This window comes from Chionomys nivalis, chromosome 6 (assembly GCF_950005125.1).
Source record: "Chionomys nivalis chromosome 6, mChiNiv1.1, whole genome shotgun sequence".
NCBI classification, from domain to species: domain Eukaryota; kingdom Metazoa; phylum Chordata; class Mammalia; order Rodentia; family Cricetidae; genus Chionomys; species Chionomys nivalis.
In genome coordinates, this window is record NC_080091.1 from 1,085,611 (window position 1) to 1,109,939 (window position 24,329).

General features: G+C 48.6%; 1 protein-coding gene across 1 annotated transcript in view; it reads left to right on the top strand.

Moving 5' to 3' along the window:
• Myo1f (myosin IF) overlaps window positions 1-24,329 on the top strand; it is a 49,715-nt gene that overhangs the window by 7,526 nt on the left and 17,860 nt on the right. The window contains exons 2-16 of the mRNA XM_057771677.1: window positions 7,222-7,359; window positions 7,780-7,869; window positions 7,958-8,052; window positions 9,240-9,327; window positions 9,421-9,510; window positions 12,049-12,180; window positions 12,340-12,474; window positions 13,864-13,996; window positions 14,152-14,348; window positions 17,742-17,822; window positions 17,920-18,006; window positions 19,213-19,299; window positions 19,657-19,824; window positions 21,390-21,475; window positions 23,488-23,569. Of these exons, the coding sequence (XP_057627660.1) occupies window positions 7,222-7,359; window positions 7,780-7,869; window positions 7,958-8,052; window positions 9,240-9,327; window positions 9,421-9,510; window positions 12,049-12,180; window positions 12,340-12,474; window positions 13,864-13,996; window positions 14,152-14,348; window positions 17,742-17,822; window positions 17,920-18,006; window positions 19,213-19,299; window positions 19,657-19,824; window positions 21,390-21,475; window positions 23,488-23,569 (1,689 nt within the window). The remainder of the gene's footprint in view (window positions 1-7,221; window positions 7,360-7,779; window positions 7,870-7,957; window positions 8,053-9,239; window positions 9,328-9,420; window positions 9,511-12,048; window positions 12,181-12,339; window positions 12,475-13,863; window positions 13,997-14,151; window positions 14,349-17,741; window positions 17,823-17,919; window positions 18,007-19,212; window positions 19,300-19,656; window positions 19,825-21,389; window positions 21,476-23,487; window positions 23,570-24,329) is intronic.

The window sequence follows — 24,329 nt, forward strand, 5'->3', positions numbered from 1 at the left end:
AAGTTGCAAGTTTAGCCTTAGGTGATACACCCACCTAGCCTTTGCACCCTCTGACTTGGCCTCTCCTTGGGGGGCCAGCTTCATCAACTTGCAGCACCACTAAGAGCTTCAAGAGCAGGGACCTAGGCTGGGCCTGTACCTCCTCTGAGCACTGATAGAAATCAGGAAGTGTGTTCACTACACTGCAGGGCTTACAGCCCGAGCCCTACAAGAGACACCACCTTGACCACAAACAGTCCCGCCCTCAACAGCACCAAGAAGGCTGTCCTGCCATCTCCACCCCACCCCACCTCCTCCCCCATAACCTCACCCCCATGTAGGCAGAGCTGAAGAGCTAGAGGAAGAATCTGCCTTCGCTTCTCAGCATAGCCATCTCCAGCCCCCCAGTATCTTTCACAAGAGACAGCAGATTGAGTCATATTTAGCTTGTGGTCAGCTGAGACCACAAACCTGTTTGTTGTAACCCCTCCACCCCACAGCTCAAGGAAGGAACTTAGGAGCACACAGTTTCAACTTGAACCAGGGAGACAAGGAGTTCTTCAGGGGGCATGAAGAACAGTTTCCCCTCCAGGGAACTTTATTCATTCACTTATTTGATTGGTTAGCTAGGTTTTGGGTTTTTTAATTTATTTTTTACTTTTAAGATTTATTTTTATTTTATGTGTACTTTGTCATCGTGAATGTCTGTGTACCACGTGCATGCAGTGCCCTAGGAGGCCAAAAGAGGGCGTCAGATTCCTGGAAGCTGGAGTTGTGAGCCACCATGTGGATGCTGGGAATCAAACCAGGTCCCTCCGCAAGAGCAGCCAGTGCTCTAACTGCTGAGCCACCTCTCCAGCGCCACCAGACCTCAGAGCCAGTTTGACAAGGTCCTATGCACTATGTAGCTGAGGGTGTTCTTGAATTCCTGACCCTTCTGCCTCCTCCCCATGAATAATGGGGTTCAAGGCGTAACTATACAACCTAGTTTATGTTGTGCTGGAGATGGAAGCTGGACAAACACTGTCAACTGAGCAACACCCCCAAATCCCACCCCCACCTCATGAGAAGCCAGGAGTACATACACACAAGAATACATGGATGGTTTTATGACATAGCAGAGCTCAGACACTGGAGAAAGGCAGGACAGACCAGGAGGGAAAGCCATCACACAGAAGACAGTGTGAACAGGGGAAGAGCAGAAAGAGGAACCTGCCTAGAAAGGCCAGGGGGCCAACCACAGCTGGCCTTGCAGCTGCCGGCCTAGAGGCACCAGAGTTTTCTCTTCTAAAAAATGGAGCTAATAATACTCCGTGTTTAAAGGAAAAGCTGAAGTAACCCACCTAAAAATCCCCATCACAGAGCTGGAGCCGGGGCTCAGCAGTGAACAGCAGTGATGCTCCATCATGAGAATGGACGTTAGCAGGCCAGCATCCACATCCCCAATGTCTTCTCTCCAGGCCCTAAAGATCCAACTAACACCCACTTCTGGCTTTCTGCATGCGTGCAGGTGCCAAACCCAAACCCTCACAGACACACACTTGGACACACATTCGTGTAGACATACATACAAACACACATACACTGATTTCTTAAGCTTAGTCATGTAGGTCGTGACTTAGTCATGAGGACGGAGGTCAGCTGGTACGAAGTCCTGGGTTTGATACCTAGCACTTCACAAACCCCAGTTAGTGGGAACGGTGGTGCACATGTGTCCTCGCACTTCTTGGGAGATAGATGCAATAGATCAGAATCACAAGGTCATCTTTGGCTACGTAACAGGTGTAAGGCTGATCTGGACGATATGATCCTACCTCGATAGATAGATAGATAGATAGATAGATAGATAGATAGATAGATAGATGATAGATAGATAGATAGACAGACAGATAGATGATAGACAGATAGATATAGATAAGAGAGAGAGAGAGAGAGAGAGAGAGAGAGAGAGAGAGAGAGAGAGAGAGAGAGAGAGAGAGATGTTTGCAGCAAGGTCTCTATATATGTCCTAGAACTCACTATGTAGACCAGGCTGGCCTCAAACTAACAGAGATCTCTGCCTCTGCCTCTCAGTGCATGGGATTAAGGGTGTGGTGTTGCCCTTAATTAAGAAAAAAATAAAGGCAAACAAGATGGCTCAGTGGGTAAAGGCACTTGCTGAACAACCCTAGTTCCCCAAGTTCAATCCCCAGAGCTCCATAAAGTGTCTGGAGAGACCCGAGTCCACAGTGCTGTCCTGCAGCCTTCACGAATGCACACCCATGCATGGCATTCACATATACATACGATGTAATAAACAAACATTTAGAACAAAATAAGCAAAACAAGAAGCTTAGTAAGGATTGAAAGTGAAACTTAGCAGTAGCACACACAGTACATGTAGGTCTTGAGATTCCATTTCTGGCACTGAAAAGTTAGTTAAAAATGATGGCACTCAGGATGTTGACCCAAAGTGTTCAGTAGTTCAAGACCAGCCTGGGCTACAAAACAATCCCAGACCATTTGGGACTTCTGAGACAGACCCTGCACCCAAACAGGAGGCTTACCCTGGGCAGTAAATGAATGCCAGAAAACTAACCATTTGCTATGTGCTGCGGTCACCAAACACGAGCCCTTCCCTGGCACTCTGCAGAGCCAGAACACAGCCTGCCTGTCCATACCCCACCCCGACCATCAACACAGAGAATGGCAAATGACCTATGAATGACTCCACCCCTAATTTTCATGATCTGTCCTCACCAACACTGCTGTTCCCGTCTTGCAAACAGGAAGCACTGTCTGCTATGACCCGACCTCTCTTCCCAGCCTCTGTCCTTCCTCTTCTCAGGCAGATGGGTGACGATGGGTGCTCACCAGCCTTCCACACCTCCCACTATGACTCCAGGATCTTGCCAGCGCCCTCCCTGGGGCCATTCTCAGAGTGCAGTCAAGTTTCAGTAGCTCAGACGGCCCAAAGTTCCTTGCAGCTCCCAACACATCCCACCTGGGCCACCGCTTGTCCTGGATACCTCTGACCGCCCAGGCGGCTCTGTCTTGACCTCTGCAGGCACGTCACCTTTAACAGCTGCGCCCTGTTGCCCTCCGCGAGCTGCCCCTCCCCTTGCCCTGTCTCCTTCAAGTAGAGATCTTGTATAAACTTGGCACTCTCTTTTTTGCAGTGCCAGGGAAGAACTCAGGATCCTGTGCTTGTAAGACAAACATAAAACCCAATAAGGAGGGCCTGGGGGCAAGGCTGAGGACACTACAATCCTCTAGTCTAGTAAAGGGTCATGTGGCTCAGAGGTGTGCCCTCCTACCTCGACTCCCCCGGTGAGGGGCTGGAGGCAGGGCTCGCGGGTGGAACGCCCACCCAGAATCCCCAGAGGAGCTCAGGGGTAGAATGCCTGCTTAGCATGTGCGAGGCCCTGGGTTTCATCCCATTTCAGCAAGAAAGAAAGAAGGGGGAAGAAAAGGATGGAAGGAAGGGAAAGGAATTACGTAATCCTCTGTAGCGCAGAGGAGAAGTTATGGATACTAAAAATGTGCCTGCTCACATTTTTATCCGAAAATAATGAAAGTGCTCACGCTCGTGGCCCCCAAATGCAGTGAAGCCACCAGATGTGCTCCAGAGGTCGCAAATGCAGCTCAATGGGGTACTAAGACAGATGGTTGGGGAGTAAGGTGTTTATTAAAGGTTTTTAATGTAACCAGACGATAGCGGTGCAAACATCTAATCCCAGCACTCAGGAGGCAGAGGCAGGTGGATCTCTGTGAGTTCGAGGCCAGCCTGGTCTACAGAGCGAGCTTCAGAGAGGCTCCAAAGCTACACAAAGAAACCCTGTCTCAAAAAATTAAAAAGAAAAAAAAGTGGATGGCATTTAAAATAAATATACATGATAACTGTAAAAACAAAACAAAACAACCCAAAACCTTATTGACTCCACGGACAGACAGGCAGAGCTGCGGCAGTGTAACCCAGGCTCTGAGAGGAGTTCAGGCGCCATAGTAAGGTCTCTAAAGGGAGAAAACTAAGGTCCCATGGCACACGTGGGAGTCTCGGTCATCCGCTTCTGAGGATAGAGGAAGTTCCACAGCGCAAGCCTCCAACCAGGTTCTCTGATTCTCAGCCAGGGGGCAGGGAAAGGGGTGGAGCACGGGTGTAAGTGGGGTCTTTGACCTAAACTCATTTCCTCGGGTGAGAAGCCCTAGTACCTGGTGTTCTACTGGCTGAGGGCTCAAGTGTCTCAGGAGGGGCCTGCTGGCATCTGTGACAGCAAAAGGCCATGCCTTGTGAAGCAGCTAGATTCTAATGTTACAGCCGTTCTTTTTACTCTTTGAATCATTATTTTAATTTTAAAGGTGTACACATTTTGCCATCATGTATGTCTGTGTGAAAGCCAGAAGAGGTCGCCGGACCCTCCGGGCTTGGGAGTTTGGGGTTACAGACAGCTAGAGACCACCATGTGGGTTCTGGGGACTGAAGTCAGGTCCTCTGCAGGAGCAGCAGATGCTCTTGACTGCTGAGCCGTTCCCCCAGCCCTGGAACTCCCCAGCACTGCGTATACCACGTGGGGTGGTGTGCTCGTGTTATCTCAACACTCGAGGTAGAGGCAGGAAGATGTCAGGGTCCTGCAAGCCTGGTCTATGGGTGTGAGGACTCATCTGAATGAAGGAGAGAAGGGAAGAGGATGTGGATGGTGGATAGTGTGAGTTTAGCCAGGACCACACCCCATAGGACTGAACGTCAAAGCAAAGGATTCATCCCTCACTGTTCAGGCTATGAACTTGAGAGCATTGTTCATGGCTGTAGCTCATAATCTGTACTACATGTACACATTCTAAAATATATGCTGTATGTATATACTACATATATATTTAAATTTTTTAATTATACCGATTGATTGATTGATTGATTGAGTTTGCACCTGCAGTAACACACGTGTGGAGGCCAAAGAACCAGGAGTTGGTTCTCTCCTTCTACCACGTGGGTCCCAGGGCTTGAATTCAAGTCATCAGGCTCAGTAGCAAGCACCTTTACCCACTGAGCAATACTGACAGCCTATTTTAGAAACAGGGTCTTGATGCATATCCCAGCTGACCTGAAACTCGTGGAAGGTCTCCCAACTTCCCCTCCTAAGTACTGGGATCAACAGCATGCCACCATGCCTGTCCCACTGGGAGCTGAGGATGTGACTCACCTACAAGAGGTCTTGCCTACAAGCCCAGATTGTTGGGTTTGCTCTCCAGCACTTTATAAATTGTGCTTGGTGAACACTGATGGGGTCTCTGCATGTGTCTGGCAAAGAAGCAAACCTCAAAGAGACGAGTGTGAAGACTCGATTCCAACTGACTTCATCATCCTGGATCAAGACTTCTAGAGAGTCTATGACAGGCAGTTCATCATCATCATATTTAAAAAACAGTACAATGTGGGGAAAAATGTTTCCTGGTGTAGTGCAATTCCTGTTGCACAAGGAAGAGGAATTACAGTGAACCTTGACCCAGGTACATGTCATTTCTTCCAAGACGACGGGATCTAGAGATAGGCTACTTGTGTTAGCTTGAGGGCCTAGAGAAGGCTCTGGCCTGGTCTTGGTTAGACAGATAGCACAGAGGTCATTTGGACTGTTAGCCACTTCTGTTCCTGGTTGTGGGAGCTTGGGGGAGCCCCTGGCTATAAGGGTCATTCGGATTTCTAGGCACCTCTGGTCCTGGTTGTAGGAGCTTGATGAGGCCTGGCCCAACACAGATCACCAGGCTCTTAATCACTTCTAATTCCCAGCTTTCTGGATGGAAGAACGGGTATTTCATCTTTCCCACTGGAAAGACAATCATGTGTGCTTAGCATTCCTGGTCTCCCTGGAGATCTGTGGGCGCAAGGACCTTCGTGCTATGCTCTCAACAGCACACACCTATCAATCAAAAACCCAGGAAGTCACATCACATCCACAGTCAAGAGCAGAGAGAGTCATGCTATACATAGTGAGTTAAAGGCCAGTGTGATCTACAAGAGTCTGTCTCAAAGCAAACCAATTACTTATAGCCTGGAGGAATAGGACAGTGATGGGAGCCATGGACAGGTTCTCTAACACAGAGACATGGGACCAAATCTGTCACATGTGTGAGCTACCTTCACAGCACTGTGACATACCCTCCTTCCAGAAACAATGTAAATGAGGAGAGGTTGGTTTTGACGTACAGCTTCAAGGGAGTTCATGGTGGGGAAAGCATGGCAAGGAGATGACTCCGTTCTCTGTGGCAGGAAGGTAAACAGTGAGGGCATGGGTGGAAAGAGGAACCAAAGAGAAGACCCGGGAATGCATGTTGCTTTGGACAGGGAGCGTGTAGTGGCCTTATCCACCTCCTGGTGTTCCTAAGAGGTGAGGAAGAAAAGGGGTTGTCATCTTTTATTTTTTTGTTTCTGTAATCAAATATCCTAACAAAAGCAACTTTAATGGACGAAGAGTTTCATTGGCTCACAGTTCCAGGCTACAGCCCATCATGGCGAAGTCAAGGCAGAAACCTGAAGCAACTAGCTTGACCACATCCACGGTCAAGAGCATAGAGAACCTAACGTGGTGGCACACACCTTTAATCCCAGCACTCAGGAGGAAGAAGCAGGCAATCTCCACGAGTTAGAGGCTAACCTGTTTTATACAGTGAGTTCTGGGCTAGCCAGGGCTGCATAGTGTGTGTGTGTGTGTGTGTGTGTGTGTGTGTGTGTGTGTGTGTGTGTGTGAGAGAGAGAGAGAGAGAGAGAGAGAGAGAGAGAGAGATTACTTGTATCCAATCCTCCTCTGCAAGACTGGTATAATATGAGCCTAGAATCCCCTAGTGAAGGGCTGGGCAGCAAACAGGTCTTCCCACTTTTATTAATGTAATCAGGACAATCTCCCTCAGACATGCCACAGGCCAAACTGACCTAGACAGTCCATCATTGAGACTCTTAACAGGTGATTCTACATTGTGTCAAGCTGACAATTTAAACTAACCATTCAGGCTGATCTCTGTAAATTCATGACCAGCCTAGTCTACAGAGCGAGTTCCAGGGCAGCAGTGACTACACAGAGAAATGCTGTCTCAAAAACAAACAAACCACAACCAAAAACCTAGCCACGGCGGGGGTATCTGAGGAAGGGCGATTCCGACACGGCAGGGGTATCTGAGGAAGGGCGATTCCGCAGCTGTGGTGGAGGTATGGCAGATACCCCGACCGTGCTCCCCGGAAAGGGCTCACCCTCCATTCTTCCACCCCATCCACAGGGCAGCAAGGAGCGTTTTCACTGGCAGAGTCACAATGTGAAGCAGAGCGGAGTGGACGACATGGTGCTGCTGCCCCAGATCACGGAGGACGCCATTGTGAGCAATCTCCGCAAGCGCTTCATGGATGACTACATCTTCGTATCCTAAACAGTGCGGGGCACGGGAGGATGTGGGCAATGGAGTTAGGATGGCGTCCTGGGACAGGGAAGGCTGCTAAAGGGATGGCAGTGCAGGGGGCAGATGGAAGTCCAGCCCAGGGTTGGGGGAGGATGAATAAATGGGGGAAAGATGGGCAGATTGAAGGATAGATCACGTAACAAGAGTGCTGTGGTTTGAGATGCTATAACTGCGGCTGCACCTCTGCCTTGGAGCAGCTGAACTTCTGTGCCACCAATTCCCCTCTTTCTGCATCCAGCCTTCTTTTCCTAAGAGACTCCAGTACATTCAAGTATCTCTCCAAGCAAAGTGGTAATGGAAAGTCTTGTTGGAATAGACTAAGGAAAAAAAATATTCGAAAGGCAAAGCAAGACACTGCATGGTTCTTAACTACCTGTCAAGACATATATCGGCTCTGTGCTTATCTCTGTAAACCCCTTCAAGCAAATGCCCTACTTCACTGACCGAGAAATTGACCTCTACCAGGGTGCGGTAAGTCCAGGTTGGATGGGTGGAAGTATGTCCACACATACCCTCTGCAGCATCCAGCTCTGGACTGACAGCTGACCGCCCCCACCAGGCCCAGTATGAGAATCCCCCCCATATCTACGCCCTCACTGACAACATGTACCGGAATATGCTGATCGACTGTGAGAACCAGTGTGTCATTATCAGGTAGGGTGGGGAACGTTCTGTCCAGGCATGTCCTCCATCCCCACCACCAAGGGTGGTCTGCCATGATGGTGAGGGACCTTTATCCCTATTGCTCTGCTCTCCTTTCTGTATATCCCTTGGCTACCGATATGGCGCCTGATACAGTGTATCTATTCATTTTATTATTGCCCATTGGTTCCTCCTAAATATCAGCTCCCGGACTGAGGAGATGGCTCAGTAGGTAAGAATGCTTGCTACTCAAGGGTCAAATTCCCAGAACTTACATAAAAATCCAGGCATGTACACACACCTATAACTCCAGCACTGGGAGAGATTGAAACAGGCAGGTTGCTGGGGTTTTCAGGCCACAAGCCTAGTTCCAGATTCAGTGAGAGACCCTGTCTCAAGGTAATAAGGCAGAGAATGATGGGGCAGGGTACCAAATGTCTCCATCCAGTCTGTGCGTATGGGCACATGCACTTACACCACAAATATATATACCATGCTCATAGAACATACACAGACACATAAAGAAGTGTGGGGGCAAGAATTTTTAAATTTTATTCACTATTTTGTGTGTATGTATGTGGGTCCATGCATGTCAAAGTATGCGCGTAGAAGTCAGAAGACAACTTCCCAGAGTCAATTTTCTCCTTTCACCATCTGAGAGATTGAACTTGGGTCTTCAAACTTGACGATGGGACCTGAGCCATCTTCCCAGCCCAAGGAATTTTTACATTATATCTACTTATTTATTTATATTTACTGGGGTTGCCACATGCCACCGTGAAAGTGTGAAGAGGAATCAGGTCTCATCCATGAGACTCGGCTTGGCAGCAAGTGTCTCTACGCACTGAGCCATCTCACCAGCCCCTCTCACAGGCTCCAAGAGGCTGCTGAACCACTCGGAACTGGAGTTATAGTAGTGGTTGTTGCCACCGTGCAGGTGCTGGGAAGCAAAGCCACGTCACCTGCAGAGCAACAACTGCTGTTTACTCATAGCCGTCTTTCCAGCCCGACGCAGGGATTTTTTTTTTAGTCTCTCTTGTTCACTGTTGAATTTCTGAAACCTACAGTAGGGTCTGGTACATTGTGGGTGCTCAGTAAGAGAATGAAATCATGCATGAATTAATGACTGACTAGGCATTAGAAAAGGTGCTTCCCACTATCCCTGCCCACTAACTCTTCCTTCCTCCCACCACCTCCAGCGGGGAGAGCGGAGCTGGGAAGACAGTGGCTGCTAAGTACATCATGGGTTACATCTCCAAGGTGTCTGGCGGGGGTGACAAGGTCCAGGTAAGACAAGAACAGAAGGGCACGTCAGGTCTCCCTCAGTGACACCCATCTGACCCAGACTGATCTCGTTCTACCTGGCTCTATCTACCTTAGCACGTCAAAGACATAATCCTCCAGTCAAACCCACTGCTGGAGGCCTTCGGCAATGCCAAGACGGTGCGCAACAACAATTCCAGCCGCTTCGTGAGTCACCGTAACCCCACTTGATCCCTCTAGACACACAGTTACACACGTGTACAGAATGCACATGCATGCAAACAATGCACACGCACATGTACACACATGCATGTGCACAAACATGCGTGCTCACACACACTTGTGTGGCAAGTACTTTACTCACTGAGCCGCCTCCCTAAGCCCCATGTTTCTTTTTGTGTGTGGGTGCATGCATGCTTAGGTACACATGGGTATGTGCACATGCAAATTTATGCACACGCGTGTGAATGCTAGAGGCTGACATTAGGTGTCTCCCTCACCTACTTGTTTTGTTAATATTTATTTTGTATACATGAGTGTTTTGAATGTATGTCTATGCACCATGTAAATGTACAGTGCTCTTGTAAGCCAGAAGAAGGCACTGAAATCCCTGGATTGGAGTAACAGACAGTCATGAGCAGACATGTGGGTTCTGGGCATAGAACCCAAGTCCTCAGGGTTCAGCGGTTAAGAGCACTGGCGGCTGAGAACCCGAGTTCAATTCCCAGGACCCACATGGCAGCTCACAGCTGTCTCTAACTTCTGTTCCAGGGGATTTGATGGCCTCATACAGGCATACCTGCAGGCAAAACACCAATGTACATAAAATAAAAACAAATAATTTAAAAAAAAAATCCATAGGGCTGGAGAGATGGCTCAGCGGTTAAGAGCACTGACTGCTCTTCCAGAGGTCCTGAGTTCAATTCCCAGCAACCACATGGTGGCTCACAACCATCTGTAATGAGATCTGGTGCCCTCTTCTGGCCTGAGGGCATACATGGAGGCTGAACACTGTGTACATAATAAATAAATAAATCTTTTAAAAAAAATCCATAAATTTTTTTAAAAATTAATCCTCTGAAAGAGAATCAGTGTTCTTAATTTCTGAACTATAGCCACAGTTCTCTCCCTGTCTTATTTTTTGAGACAAGGCCTCTCCCTGAATGTGGGGTCACCCAAGAAAGATCTGAGCTTAATCCCCAGAATTAGCTTTTTACATGCTAAATATGCTCTGGGCAGTAGTGATGCACGCCTTTAATCCCAGCACTCGGGAGGCAGAGGCAGGCGGATCTCTGTGAGTTCGAGACCAGCCTGGTCTACAAGAGCTAGTTCCAGGACAGGCTCCAAAACCACAGAGAAACCCTGTCTCAAGATTTTACTTTAATTTTCCAAATGTAAGTTGACTAAATAGTGTCCATTTCACTTCATAATAGAGTAGATATCCCAGGAATATCAAAAAAAAACAATGCACAGTAGGTTACAATAAGCCTAGACAGAAACGTTCATATCAAGGCTGTTTGAGGCTACCTTTTAGAAGATAAAGCATTCCAAGAGCAAGTACAAGAGTCAGAGACTCGTCCCCCCATTCCCACTATTAGGAATGGCACAAAATCACCAAGCTACACAATAATAACTTATATGCAGAGAACCTGGTGCAAACTCATGAAGACTCAGTAATTGTAGTTTCAGTGTCTGTGAGTCCCTATGTGCCTGCTTGATTGATTCTGTGGGCTGTGTTCTCCTACATTCTTTTTTATGTTAGGAAAATTTTTGACTGAGTTTTTTGAAAATACTTTTTGGACCCCTGAGCTGAGATTCTTTTCCTTCTACTCCTGTTATTCTACTGTTTGGTCTTTTCATCATGTCCAGACTTCCTGAACGTTATATGTCAGAAATTTTTTGATTGATATATCCTCTTTATTTATCACAAATAAAAACCTGAAATTCAAAAAGAAAAAAGAAAGAAACCCTGTCTCGAAAAAGCAAAAAAAAAAAAAAAAAAAGAAATGAAGTAGAAGGGCTGGAGTAACAGCATTTAGGAGTGTAAGGACCGGAGTTCAGATCCCCAGCACGCGAGAAGTGGAGGCAGGCGATATCTGAAGCAAAACGGTTAGCTAAAACTAGTCAAATCAGCAAGCTCTGGGACTAAGAGCCCTTTCCTTGATTCATAAGATGGCAACAGTCAAGAAAGATACCGATGTTCACCTCTGGCCTTCACCTACACAATCATGCACGCACCCGCGTATGCAACACACCCGTGTATTCACACACAAAAGAGGCACGGAAACCTCTGAAATGTGGTGGGGGAGGAGAGCACAGAGCTGAGTGCAGTTAGCAGGGTTTAGGGCACCACGGGAGATGGATGGGTTAGGATGCCTGGCCCCACAGTCTGAGCAGCCTAGAGGAAAGACACTGGGGAAAGAGCAGCTTAGTCAGAAGTGAGGCGTGGTCAGAAAAACGGCTCAGCAGACTCTGCCACCAAGTTCAGTCCTCAGGACCTACACGGTAAAGAACCAACTCCCACAAATTGTCCTCAGATGGGTCCACCATGTGTTCACACAGCATCTCACACACACACACACAGACACGGACACGGGCAATTAAAAAATAAGTGAGTGGAGACAAAAGAAAGGCAAGTTCAGGTCACAAGAGGAAGAGAAAGGTCAGGCTCGTGAGATGGTAATTCTTGCTCTGTCCATACTTCAGGGACTCTGGGATGGGCTAATGTGGTTCTCTGGGATTCAGGGCAAGTACTTTGAGATCCAGTTCAGCCGAGGCGGGGAACCAGATGGAGGCAAGATCTCCAACTTCCTGCTGGAGAAGTCTCGTGTGGTCATGCAGAATGAGAATGAGAGGAATTTTCACATCTACTACCAGGTGCAGGGAGAGGATTGTGGGGCTGGAGGCAGAGGGAGACCCGTCTGGATCCCAGGAATGGAGGAAAGCAACGGGGAAGGGCGGTGTGGGGGAGGGTGGGGCACCGACAATGGCTGCACCAGGCCATCTGGAGATGCATGACCTTCCGACATCCTCCAGCTTCTGGAAGGGGCCTCCCAGGAGCAGCAGCAGAACCTAGGGCTCATGACACCAGACTACTATTACTACCTAAACCAATCAGACACCTACAAGGTGGAAGGCACTGATGACCGGAGCGACTTCAGCGAGACCCTGGTGAGCACCAACCACCGCTCTGGCTGGCCCAGAGAACCTTCTGTGTGAGACACTTATCCAAGGTTATACAGCAGCTGGATAAAAAAGGGAGATTATGGAGCTAAGGAGGTGGCTCAGTGGGTAAGGTGCTTGCTGTACAAGCGTAAGGACCTGAGTTCAAACCCCAGCACCCACATTAAAAAGGTGGTTATGGCAGCACATGCTTATATCCCAACACTGGGGCTGCAGAGACAGGCAGATCCACAGGGTTCCCTGGCCATCTCGTCTGGTCAAATCAGTGAGCTTCAGGACTAGTAAGAAACTCTCAAAGATAAGGTGAAGAGCTGGGAAGAAGGTTCAGAGGTAAGAGCACTTGGAAGCAAGTCCGATGAGCTGAGTTTGGATTTGAAGTGATGCTGTGGAGAATGAAGGTGAGATGGGAGAATGTCCAGCGCCCATGAGCCAGCTGGCCTAACAATGCAGCAGCAATGAGAGTCTGTCTCAAACTGAGTGGAAAAATGAGAACAGACAGCCGCAGATTGCCTTCTGATCTCCAGACATGCTGTGGCACACACATGAATTCTCACACACACACACACACACACATGAATTCTCACACACACATACACACACACACACTCTTTTTTTTTAAATATTTATTTATTATGTATACAATATTTTGTCTGCGTGTATGCCTGAAGGCCAGAAGAGGGCACCAGACCTCATTACAGATGGTTGTGAGCCACCATGTGGTTACTGGGAATTGAACTCAGGACCTTTGGAAGAGCAGGCAATGCTCTTAACCACTGAGCCACCTCTCCAGCCCACACACACTCTTTTTAAACTTGGAGAACAATAGAGGAATACACTCAATGTAAACCTCCAGCCTTCAGATGTACCTGCATTTATACATATATGTACAGCCATCACATGGACGCATGCGCAAAGATACACACACGCACAAACACATACACATGTGTACACACACGCACAAACACAATCACATGTGTACACCACACACACATGTGTACACACACGCACAAACATACACATGTGTACACACGCGCACAAACACATACACATGTGTACACCACACACACACACACACACAAGGCAAACCAGGTGGTTGGGGAAATGCAGTCTTGCCTATTTGTCAAGAAAAACAAGGCATATGGTACCTGAGGAAGGACCCCCAAGGTTGACCTCTGGCCTTCACACATACATGAACACACATGCAGAGCACACACACAAAGCAAAATCAGGCATCCAAATGTCTGGTCTCCCTAAGTCCATGCCGTGAGCCCAAGAGTCTAATTCTGCAGTCAGGATGCTGTGAACCCAGAAATCTAATTCTGTGGTCAGAGTGAAAACCAAACCTGGTGGCATAAGCTGTCCCTGTTGTGCCCACAGAACGCCATGCAAGTCATTGGGATTCCAGCCAGTGTGCAGCAGCTCGTCCTGCAGCTTGTGGCAGGGATCCTGCACCTGGGGAACATCAGCTTCTGTGAAGAAGGGAACTATGCCCGTGTGGAGAGCGCAGACCGTGAGTGTGGGTGCTGTCGAGAGCTGGGTGTGAGGCTCGTGCATTAGGACTGCTTCTTCCCACTCTGATCCCAAGAGAGCCATGTTGGTGTCGCTAGGGAAGCTCCTATGTCCTGAGAGCCTGACCAGCTGCTTCCTTTTGCTTTGGTCTGGCAGTCTTGGCCTTTCCAGCCTACCTGCTGGGCATAGACAGTGGGAGGCTGCAAGAGAAGCTGACCAGTCGAAAGATGGACAGCAAATGGGGTGGACGCAGTGAGTCCATTGATGTGACCCTCAATGTGGAGCAGGCGGCCTACACTCGTGATGCACTGGCCAAGGGGCTCTATGCCCGCCTCTTCGACTTCCTGGTGGAGGTGAGTGGGATCAGCGCTAGAAAGTGCTGGATGCCTGGTGCCTCACAAGCCCACGGCATTTGGACAGACAAGTGGAAAGGCAGGCTTGACTTGCCCATCTCACCAATTCATAAGGAGGTGAAGGGCAGCCCCATCGCAGTGGTGGTGATAGAGAAGGCTGGGTGTACTTGAGAGCTAATGTGGTTGTCAAGGAGACAAAGGGATAGGTATGGAGCTGGTGAGGTGAGTGGAGGGAACGTTGTATGTCAGAGCAGGCGATAATCACAGTACTAACAAACATGTAACATTTAGTGGGGCCAGACATGGTGACGCACACCCGTAACCGAGCCTGAGGCGGGAAGAGTCTAAGGCCAGTTTGGGCTGCATAGAATGACCTTATTGTATGTATGTATTATTTTGAGACAGGATCTCATTATGTAGCACAGAGCCTGGAACTCTCTACGGAGACCAGGCTGGCCTCAAACTCACAGATATTAGCGCTGAATGCTGGGGTTAAAGGCATGCACCACTATGCCGGACATTTCTTTTTAAGTAGGAGCTGTGGAGAGACCTCTGTTGATGAAGTGCTTGCTTCATGAGTTCTGTCTCCAGATCCACATTCAAATGTATTACATTTATTTCTTTACATTGTGTGCATGTGTGTGTGTGTGTTCATGCTACAACACGTGTGTCGGTGTTAGAGGTTGACTTGAGGGGCCTGGTGTTCTCCTTCCCCCAATGGGTTCCTGAGATCAGGCTCACATCATCCGGCCATCGGGACTCAGTGGATAAAGGAGTGAGTGTCTCACCAAGGCTGCTATGGCACGCAAGTGTGCGCATCTCTCTCTTTCTCTCCCTCTAATAAATAAAATGCGATTTCAAAGACTGTTAAGCCAGACATGGTGCATTTATAGTCTTAGAGCTGGGAGGCAGAAAGAGGCGGATCCCTGTTGTCCAGCCTCGCCTACTTAGAGAGTTCCAGACTTCAAAGAGAGCCTGTATCAAATGAAAAGCTAAAACCAAAAACCAAGATACCTGAGAAACAGCACCCAAGGTTTGCTGTTCTCTAGCTCCACATGCACACAAATGTGTATGTATGTATGTATGTATGTATTGCGTGTGTGTATATGTATGTGTATATATGTATATATGTGTATGTATTGTATATCTATGTATATATGTATTATGTATATGTATGCATATATGTGTATGTGTGTATGTATATATGTATGTATGTATATATGCACACCTGAACACATACACACATGCTTTTGCACAAACACAAACTCACACACAAAATTATATGCCAAGCCTCCTCCCCAGTATATTAAGTATGTAAAGCAACTTTTTAATGTACATTTTTTAAATTCCATAAGGTTGCAAAGTGTTCAGTGATAAAATTCATGAGGTCCTTGGTTCTCTCTCCAACATGACAAATGTACACACGCGTGCATGCATGAACACACACACACATGAGAAAGGAGGGGCATTCCTATGAAGTATAGGTTGAACATCTCTAGTTTGAAAATCCCAAAATGCAAAAATACTTCGAAATTCCAAACTTTTGAACACCAACATAAAACTAGAAGTAGAAAATTCTGTCTCAGATCCCATGTGTGGCTCTCAGCTAAAACCCAGCTGTAGGGGCTCAGCAGTTAAGAGAGAGCCAGGCGATGGCGGTGCACGCCCTTCATCTCAGCACCCAGGAGGAAGAGGTGGGTGGCTCTCTGTGGTCTAGAGAACTAGTTCTAGGGCAGCCAGAGCTACACAGTGAAACCCTGTCTCAAAAAACTGAGAGAGGGAGGGAGGGAGGGAGGCAGGGAGGCAGGGAGGCAGGGAGGCAGGGAGGCAGGGAGGCAGGGAGGACTGCTCTTGTAGAAACCAGGTTCAATAAGCGGCATCCACACGTTGGCTCACAGTCACCTGTAATTCCAGTTCCAGGGGATCATTCGCCCTCTTCTGGCCTCTTCTTGAACTGCATGTACGTTGTGCACAGACATTCATTCATGTAGACAAAACACCCATACATATAACATAAAAACAAATAAATCTTTTCTTAAATAAATAAATCTTTAAAACAAAAAATGTGCACTAAAATTAGTGTATAAAGTACACATGAAGTGTAAGTGAATGATGGAACACAGCTTTAACACCACCACACAGGAGGCAGAAGCAGACAGACCTAGGGGAGGGCAGCCTGGTCTACATAGTGAGTTTCAGGACTACCAGCGCAACATAGAGTAGCCTTATCTCAAACAATAAACAAACAAACAAAATTTGACCTCACGCTCCAAATATTGCATGTTTCTCAGAACCGAAATGCAAAACCCTTCTTGCTCTAACCATCATGCATCATCAAAGTACAACGCCTTTTAATTAATTAATTTTGTGGTAGTGGAGATGAAATCCAGGGATTAAAGTGTACTATGCAAAGTACCCTACTGCTATTACGTGTGTGTGTGTGTGTGTGTGTGTGTGTGTCTGTCTGTCTGTCTGTCTGTCTGTCTGTCTGAGACAGGGTCTCCAGTAATCCGGGCTGGACCGGATGCCCACATGGTACGTCAGATTCTCTGGAACTGTCATGTCAGGTGGCTGTGGGTGCTGGGTATGGAACTTGTATCCTCTAGAAGACAGCCACCTTCCCAGTCCTTCAGATATTTGACTTTAAGGCAAGCTCCTGCCTTGTACCCCAGCCTGTCCTGGAACCCATGCTCCAGCTCAGGTTGGCCTGGCACTCACAAGTCCTCCTGCCTCAGCTTCCTGAGTGCTAGGATTACCGGCTCTAGCCACCAAGTGCAGCTATCGATCCATTGTAGAGATGAGAAAATTGAGGTACAGTGGGAATATTTGACTCTGAAGTCAAGAGTTGTGATACTTCTGCACTTGGGTTTGTAGGTGGGAGTTAAATATTAGAGAAAATCTGTCAAGAGGGGACAGAGTCACAAGTTTAGCTAGAAACACACCTACGGGACTGACAAGGTGGCTAGGTAAGGCATTTGCTGCCAAGCCTAACAATGAGTTCTAGCCCCACGACCCATGTGATAGAAGTGGATAATGGACACCTGAAGTTGTCCTCTGACCTCTACACACATGCTCTAGCATGCACACACACACGCACACGCACACGCACACACTATTTATGTCAAACTGAGTTCAGATTCCAGCACTGATATAACAACCGCTGCCCAGTACTATAAGGGAGTAGTACAGGAGGATTGCTGGGATTGCTGACTGCAGGCCTCACTCCAGGATTAGTGAAAGACCCTGTCTCAAAGGAATAACACAGACCCTCCCCTGGTCTCCACGCACACAATACACACACACACACACACACACACACACATTAGAAAAAAGCAGTTTCCAAAACATAACAAGAGGGTGATGCCCGCCGGCCCTGTTTCCATCTGCCCGTAGGCCATCAACCGTGCCATGCAGAAGCCTCAGGAAGAGTACAGCATCGGTGTCCTTGACATCTACGGCTTTGAGATCTTCCAGGTTTGGCCTGGGACCTCCCTCCTCCCATCTTCAGCCCTGAGCTCAGCCAGTGTCAGTATAATCCACTAACAGAAAGGTCCTTTTCTTTCCTCTGCAGAAAAATGGCTTTGAGCAGTTCTGCATCAACTTCGTCAATGAGAAATTACAGCAGATTTTTATTGAGCTCACCCTGAAGGCGGAACAGGTGGGCTGGGCAGTCAAGTGACAGGAGACAGGACTTCACCTCTCTCTGTTTACTGCTACTATAACAAAATACCAGACATAATCAGTTTATAAAGAGAAAAGGGGGGCTGAGGATGTGGCTCAGTTGGTGGAGAGCATGCATGAAGCCACCCCCAGCTGGATAGACTGGGTGTGGTGGCACAGGCCTGTCATCCCAGCACTCAGGAAGCTGGTGCAGAGATGTCTAGTGAGACCCCATCTTGGAAAATAGAGCTAGGTGTAGCAGTTTAATCCCAACACTCACTCACAAGGCAGAGGCAGGTGGATCTCTGTGATCTAAAGAGAGGGTTCTAAGACAGCCAGGGCTACACAGGGAGACCCTGTCTCAAAATAACAAGAAAGGAAAGAAAAAAAGAAAGAAAGAAAGAAAGAAGGAAGGAAGGAAGGAAGGAAGGAAGGAAGGAAGGAAGGAAGGAAGGAAAGTAGAAGAAAAAGAAAGAAAAAAGACAGTTGTTTGAGCAAGTGCTCTGTGCCAGGTACTGTTGACACATGCATAGAGGAGCTAGGGACAACACGGAATCTCTGTCAAGGACTCTTGAACATGTATGTAACATAGATCAGCAGGAGACCAGCTTGGCTTGCTGGGTTCCAACCCCAGCATCTGAAAAGGAAAACAAATCTGCTTTGATTTCGCCTCTCTTAAATGCACAGCCTGAGGCAAAAAAAAAAGGGCAACGAAAAGGTGATTTAAAGTAAACTTTAAAAGGTCCTTAGGGTGTAGCTCAGTGGGTAGAATGGCTGGCCTCCCACACACAAAGCCCTGGGTTCCAAACCCGGAACAAAATACAACAGATGCGAAGGTGTACAGTGGTCACCCCAGCACTCAGAGGTGGAGGCAAGAGGAGTCAGATGATTACATATTGAGTTAGGGGCAGTCTGAGCTACATGAGACCCGTCTCAAAAAATAAAAAATAGAGTCCAAAGCCCAAAGAGGTCTTCCTGAGCAGGTTGTGTTTGCAATCGGTCCCTGATTCTGCTGAGTCCCAGAGAAGGTGTCACAAAACACCACGGAGTTGGCCTAGGAAAGGAATGAGGGCTCGGGGTATTTATAGCTCCCGCTGGCTGTAGGCCAGGGTGGACCAGAGGCAGGGATATCCTCCCGAGGATGAGTGACGAGATGGGAGTGGGGGTAGCCGCGCAGGTGGCACATTGCCTTACTGCACCCCAGGAGGAGTATGTGCAAGAGGGCATCCGCTGGACCCCCATCGAGTACTTCAACAACAAAGTCGTGTGTGACCTCATCGAGAACAAGCTGGTGAGGACTGGGTGACTTTAGGAGGGAGAATCTTCCAGTCTCCCGATCCATTGATTCTTTTGTCCACCTTTCTTTCATTCATTCTACAAACATTCCCATACGTAACATTTTCAGACTAACGGAGATCCCCCCCAAGTTATACCAGTTAGTAGAAAAGGCATGGATTCCCTGAACTCCAGAAGGGGGAGGAGAAGAGAGGAAAGATGGGGGGGGGGGGACAAGAGGGGGAGGCATAGGGAAGGGAAGAAGAAAGAGGAAAGATCACAATTTGAGCTTGTATTTAGGAGTCCCCTACCAGCCCCCCAGCTCTCCCGGGAGGACCCCAGCCACGCTGAGCCGAACCTCTGCTCCCCTCAGAACCCACCAGGCATCATGAGCGTGCTAGACGACGTGTGCGCCACGATGCATGCAACTGGCGGTGGCGCGGACCAGACACTGCTACAAAAGCTGCAAGCTGCAGTGGGGACCCACGAGCACTTCAACAGCTGGAGCGCGGGTTTCGTCATCCATCACTACGCAGGCAAAGTGCGTGGAACTCCCTGGGTGGGCGCCCCCTCACAAATCCCACCCCCGTCCCGTGACCAAGCTCCCGGTCCAGAGCACCCCCTGCTGACCAGAACCAGGAACTTTCTCCTAAATTACCTGGACACCTACCTTGTGTCCACTCAGCCAGGGCTGCAGACACACACTGGCCTCTGATCAGTTTACCCAGTTAACAAGGCAGCTCCTAACAAGACAGGTGGAACCCAGCTGGGGCAACAGATCACCACGGTTCTTCTATGCTGACACACATACCCAGCGCTCAATATAATCCTCTGACGGAAACACAACCCCTAGTTCCCAAAACCCTTTACAAACAAAATGGGCTGGAGCCTGTTTGCCTCAGCCCTACATGAGGCTACAGGCACGCCCTAGTTTCTGACTCCAAGAGTTTCCTGGCTGTTCCCACAACCTCAGCAGAGGTAGCATTATCTGTGTTCCTCAGCTAAAGCTGCAAACGCCAGGCCACTAAAAGATCTCACTCAAAACAGCCACCCCGGCCCACCTCCAGGACTGAAGCTCCTTTCCCCAAAAGTCCACTGTGGTCTCAAGATGGCCACACACATCTCTAGTCCCAGCACTTGGGAAGTGGAAGCCGAAAGAGAAGGGGTTCAGGGCCATCCTTAGCTATATAGGACCTCCTGAGACCCTGTCTCAAAGAAAGAGACAGAAGGAAGAAAAAGAAAAAAGGAAGGAAGGAAGGAAGAAAAAGAAAAGATAGAAAAGAGAAAAAAGAAACAAAAAAGAAGCCAAAACCAAACATATATATGTATAGCCCATCATGGTGGCTCACGCCTTTAACTCCAGCATCCCAGAGGCAGAGGCAGTCAGATCTCTGTGAATTCAAGGCCATTCTGATCTGCAGCTGGGCTACACAGTGAGATCCTGTATCAAAAAATAAATAAACAATAAAAATATTCTTGGAGCTAAGGAAATGGACCAATGAAGGGCAAGCATGAGGCCCCGCGTCTAGATGCCCAGCACCCACATCAAAACCAGACACAGTGGCTTGCCCCAGCACTGGCAGCCTGGAGACAGGAGACCCCTGGGACTTGTTGGCCAGCCAGGTTAGTCAATCAGCAAGTTCTAGGTTCAGTGAGAAACCCTGTCTCAAAACAAAAACAAAACCAAAAAAAAGGTGGAGAATCATTGAGGAAGGCAGCCAACATCCACTCTAGGACCCCACACATGTTGGACAGATAAACAGCCTAATCCCCTGGCAGCGCCTAGGGACCTGTTCTAGTTTCAATCCCCTTCCCCCAAGTTTGGCCTATAACTTCCCACCTTCCCCTGCCACTGATCAAAACTTCAGCCTTGACGCTCAACCCGGTGTCTCCCCTTACCTCCAGCTCCAGCCTTCATCCTTCTGCTTCAGTTGAGCATCAGACTTCTGGGGAGCCAGGCCCCAAACAGTAGGTCACACCCTACCATTGGAATCTCAGACGTTTTCCTAACTGCGTGCAGCTCCAGCCCTGAGCAGGCCACCTGCCCCGACATTCGCACATGACTCTCCTTGCTCCTCACCAACCCTCAGCGCTGTCTCCCTCCAGGTCTCCTATGACGTCAGTGGCTTCTGTGAGAGGAACCGAGATGTCCTGTTCTCCGACCTTATAGAACTGATGCAGTCCAGTGACCAGTGAGTAGTCCTTGTGCGGCCTCTGGGCAGACCCTCAGAAGGATGACAGCCTGGGAACTGCTGTGTCTTCTCCAGAACTTGGTCGTGCTGTGGGCTTTGTGTCCCTGGTTGTGTGGTCAAGATACAGTTCCAATCTAAAGCTCTGAGGGTGTAACTCAGGATGAGTGATCCCCCCGCCCCCAGAGTGTGGGAGCTTGAACTCCAGTTCTAGGACAGAAAAAAAGCAAAGAAAAGAAACTTCCAAACCTTGATCTACTGACAGAAGGTCCCTCCCCAGGGGAAGCCCTGAGTTCAGTTCCCTTCATGTCTCATCTGTAGAACTCCTCGCAGTCCTAACAGTCCGGTGGCTAGTTAGTTAGCCGCTCGCAGTCCTAACAGTCCAGGGGCTAGTTAGTTAGCCGCTCGCAGTCCTAACAGTCTGGTGACTAGTTAGTTAGCCGCTCGCAGTCCTAACAGTCTGGTGACTAGTTAGTTAGCCGCTCGCAGTCCTAACAGTCTGGTGAATACTTAGCCGCTCGCAGTCCTACCAGTCCGGTGACTAGTTAGCCACTCGCAGTCCTACCAGTCCGGTGACTAGTTAGTTAGCCGCTCGCAGTCCTAACAGTCTGATGACTAGTCAGCCTCTCGCAGTCCTAACAGTCTGGTGACTAGTTAGCCGTTCGCGGTCTTAACAGTCAGTGGCTAGTTAGCTGCTCATTGAGCAAAGTGAAAACACATTCCAGGGTGGGACTCAGCTCGGTCGGTATGCTGGCACGTCCTGGGTTCCCTCCCCAGGACTGTAAAACTAGACACAGCTGTGCACTCAGGAGGTGGAGGTGGGAGGTGAGTTCAGGGCCATCCTGGGCTCCATGAGACCCTGCCTCGAAAGGAGAGGGACTTGGGGTGTAGCTCAATTGGTAGATTTCTTGCCTAAAATACAGGAAGTCCTTGATTCCATCACGGGTACCACAGAAAACCATGCCAGCACTTGGAGGGTAACTTGTGATCGTCAGCTCACTTTTAGAGGTCAGCCTCCGCCTCCTTAGAACTGAGACTATTGCCATGCGTGGCTGTGCTTGGCCTACGTGGTGCTGAAGACAGAATCCAGAGCTGTATTCATGCAAAGCAACCGCCTACCAACTAATCCATACTGCAGCCCCTTGTTTGTTGTTTTACAACAGGGTTCTCTCCCATGCCATACCTGATGGTGCATGCTTCTAATCCCGGCGCTTGGGAGGCAAGGGCAAGTAGATCTCTGTGAGTTTGAGGCCAGCCTGGTCTATATAGTGAGTTCCAGGACAGAGCACAGCCAGGGCTATGCAGAAAGACCATATCACAAGAAAAAAAAAGTCTCATATAGCCCATGCTGGCCTTGAACCTCCTAAGTGCTGGGATGGCAGGTGTGTACCCCACATAATGCACATGTTTCTGTTGTATATAACATACTGAAGGACTTGTTATTATCATAGAGTAAGATTTAAAAATGCAGATAAATCCAAAGACCCAAGAAACACTGCCAGCCTCACAGCCTCTGCCCACATTCGGGGGAACTGTTGCAATGGGGAGCGGCAGGCTGCTTACCGCCACCCGGCTAGCTTAACCCCCGAAATAACCACACACAAATTGTATTCATTTAAACACTGCCTGGCCCATTAGGTCTAACCTCTTATTGGCTAATTCTCACATATTCGTTTAACCCATCTCCATTAATGTGTATTGCCACTTGACTGTGGCTTACCGGCATGAGTCTAACCAGTGTCCTTCTTGGAGAGGAGAGCCATGGCGTCTGCCACACTGCCTTCTTCCTCCCAGAATTCTGTTCTGTCTACCATGCCCATCTAAGGGCTGGCCTATCAAAAAGCCAAGGCAGCTTCTTTATTTAACCAATGAAAGCAACAGAAATACAGAAGGACCTCCTCCACCAGGGAACCCTATTTGCATCTTGGCACTGAGGCAGCCATTACAACTCTGAGGGAGGCAGGACAATGTCCCAGGGTCTGTCTTCATTCCCATCCACTCCTCTCTCCTCCTAGAGCCTTCCTACGGATGCTCTTTCCTGAGAAGCTAGACACAGACAAGAAGGGCCGCCCCAGTACTGCTGGGTCCAAGATCAAGGTGAGTCTGGTGGTAGGGAGGGGACAGGAAAGGCAAGTTCTGCTTGCCCAGACTCTTTCTCTCCTGTTCCCTACCGCGTGGGTTCTCAATGTCTGTGGCACCCTTTGACCTACAGTCTTCCTTCAGCTCTGTAAGAAGGAAGATGGGCTAAAGCTTGGTCCATCTGTCCTTCCTTTTCTTCCTTCTCTCCTTCATTTCCCTTTCCCCATTTCCCTCCCTGTCTCTACCTGTCTCTGTTCTTCCTCTCCCTCTTTCCTTCACTTCCCATCTCTCCCCCTTTCTCTGCCCTCCCTTCCTATCCCCCTACCTCCCTATCCTCTACCTTCTAACTTTCCCTCCCTACCCTTGTCTGGCTCTTTTCCCTCTTTCTGTCCCTCCATCTTCCCTCCCTCCCTTCCTTCCTGTGCTTGGGAACAGAACCCAAGGTCTTGCACATGCTAAGCATGCATGTTATCCTTGGATGACACTTCCCAGACCACTTCTTTTAAAAGGTACACACACACACACACACACACACACGTAATAGACTGGGCTAGCTTACCCATTTTAAGTGTGCAGTTCAGTGACATTGGCTATGTTCACAGCCATCTCCAAAGTTTCTCATCTTTCCAAACCCAGACTCTGTCCCCATTCACAACTAACTCCCCTGCCCCTCTTTCTTCTTCTTCTTCTTCTTCTTCTTCTTCTTCTTCTTCTTCTTCTTCTTCTTCTTCTTCTTCTTCTTCTTCTTCTTTCTTCCTTCTCCTTCTTCCTCCTCCTC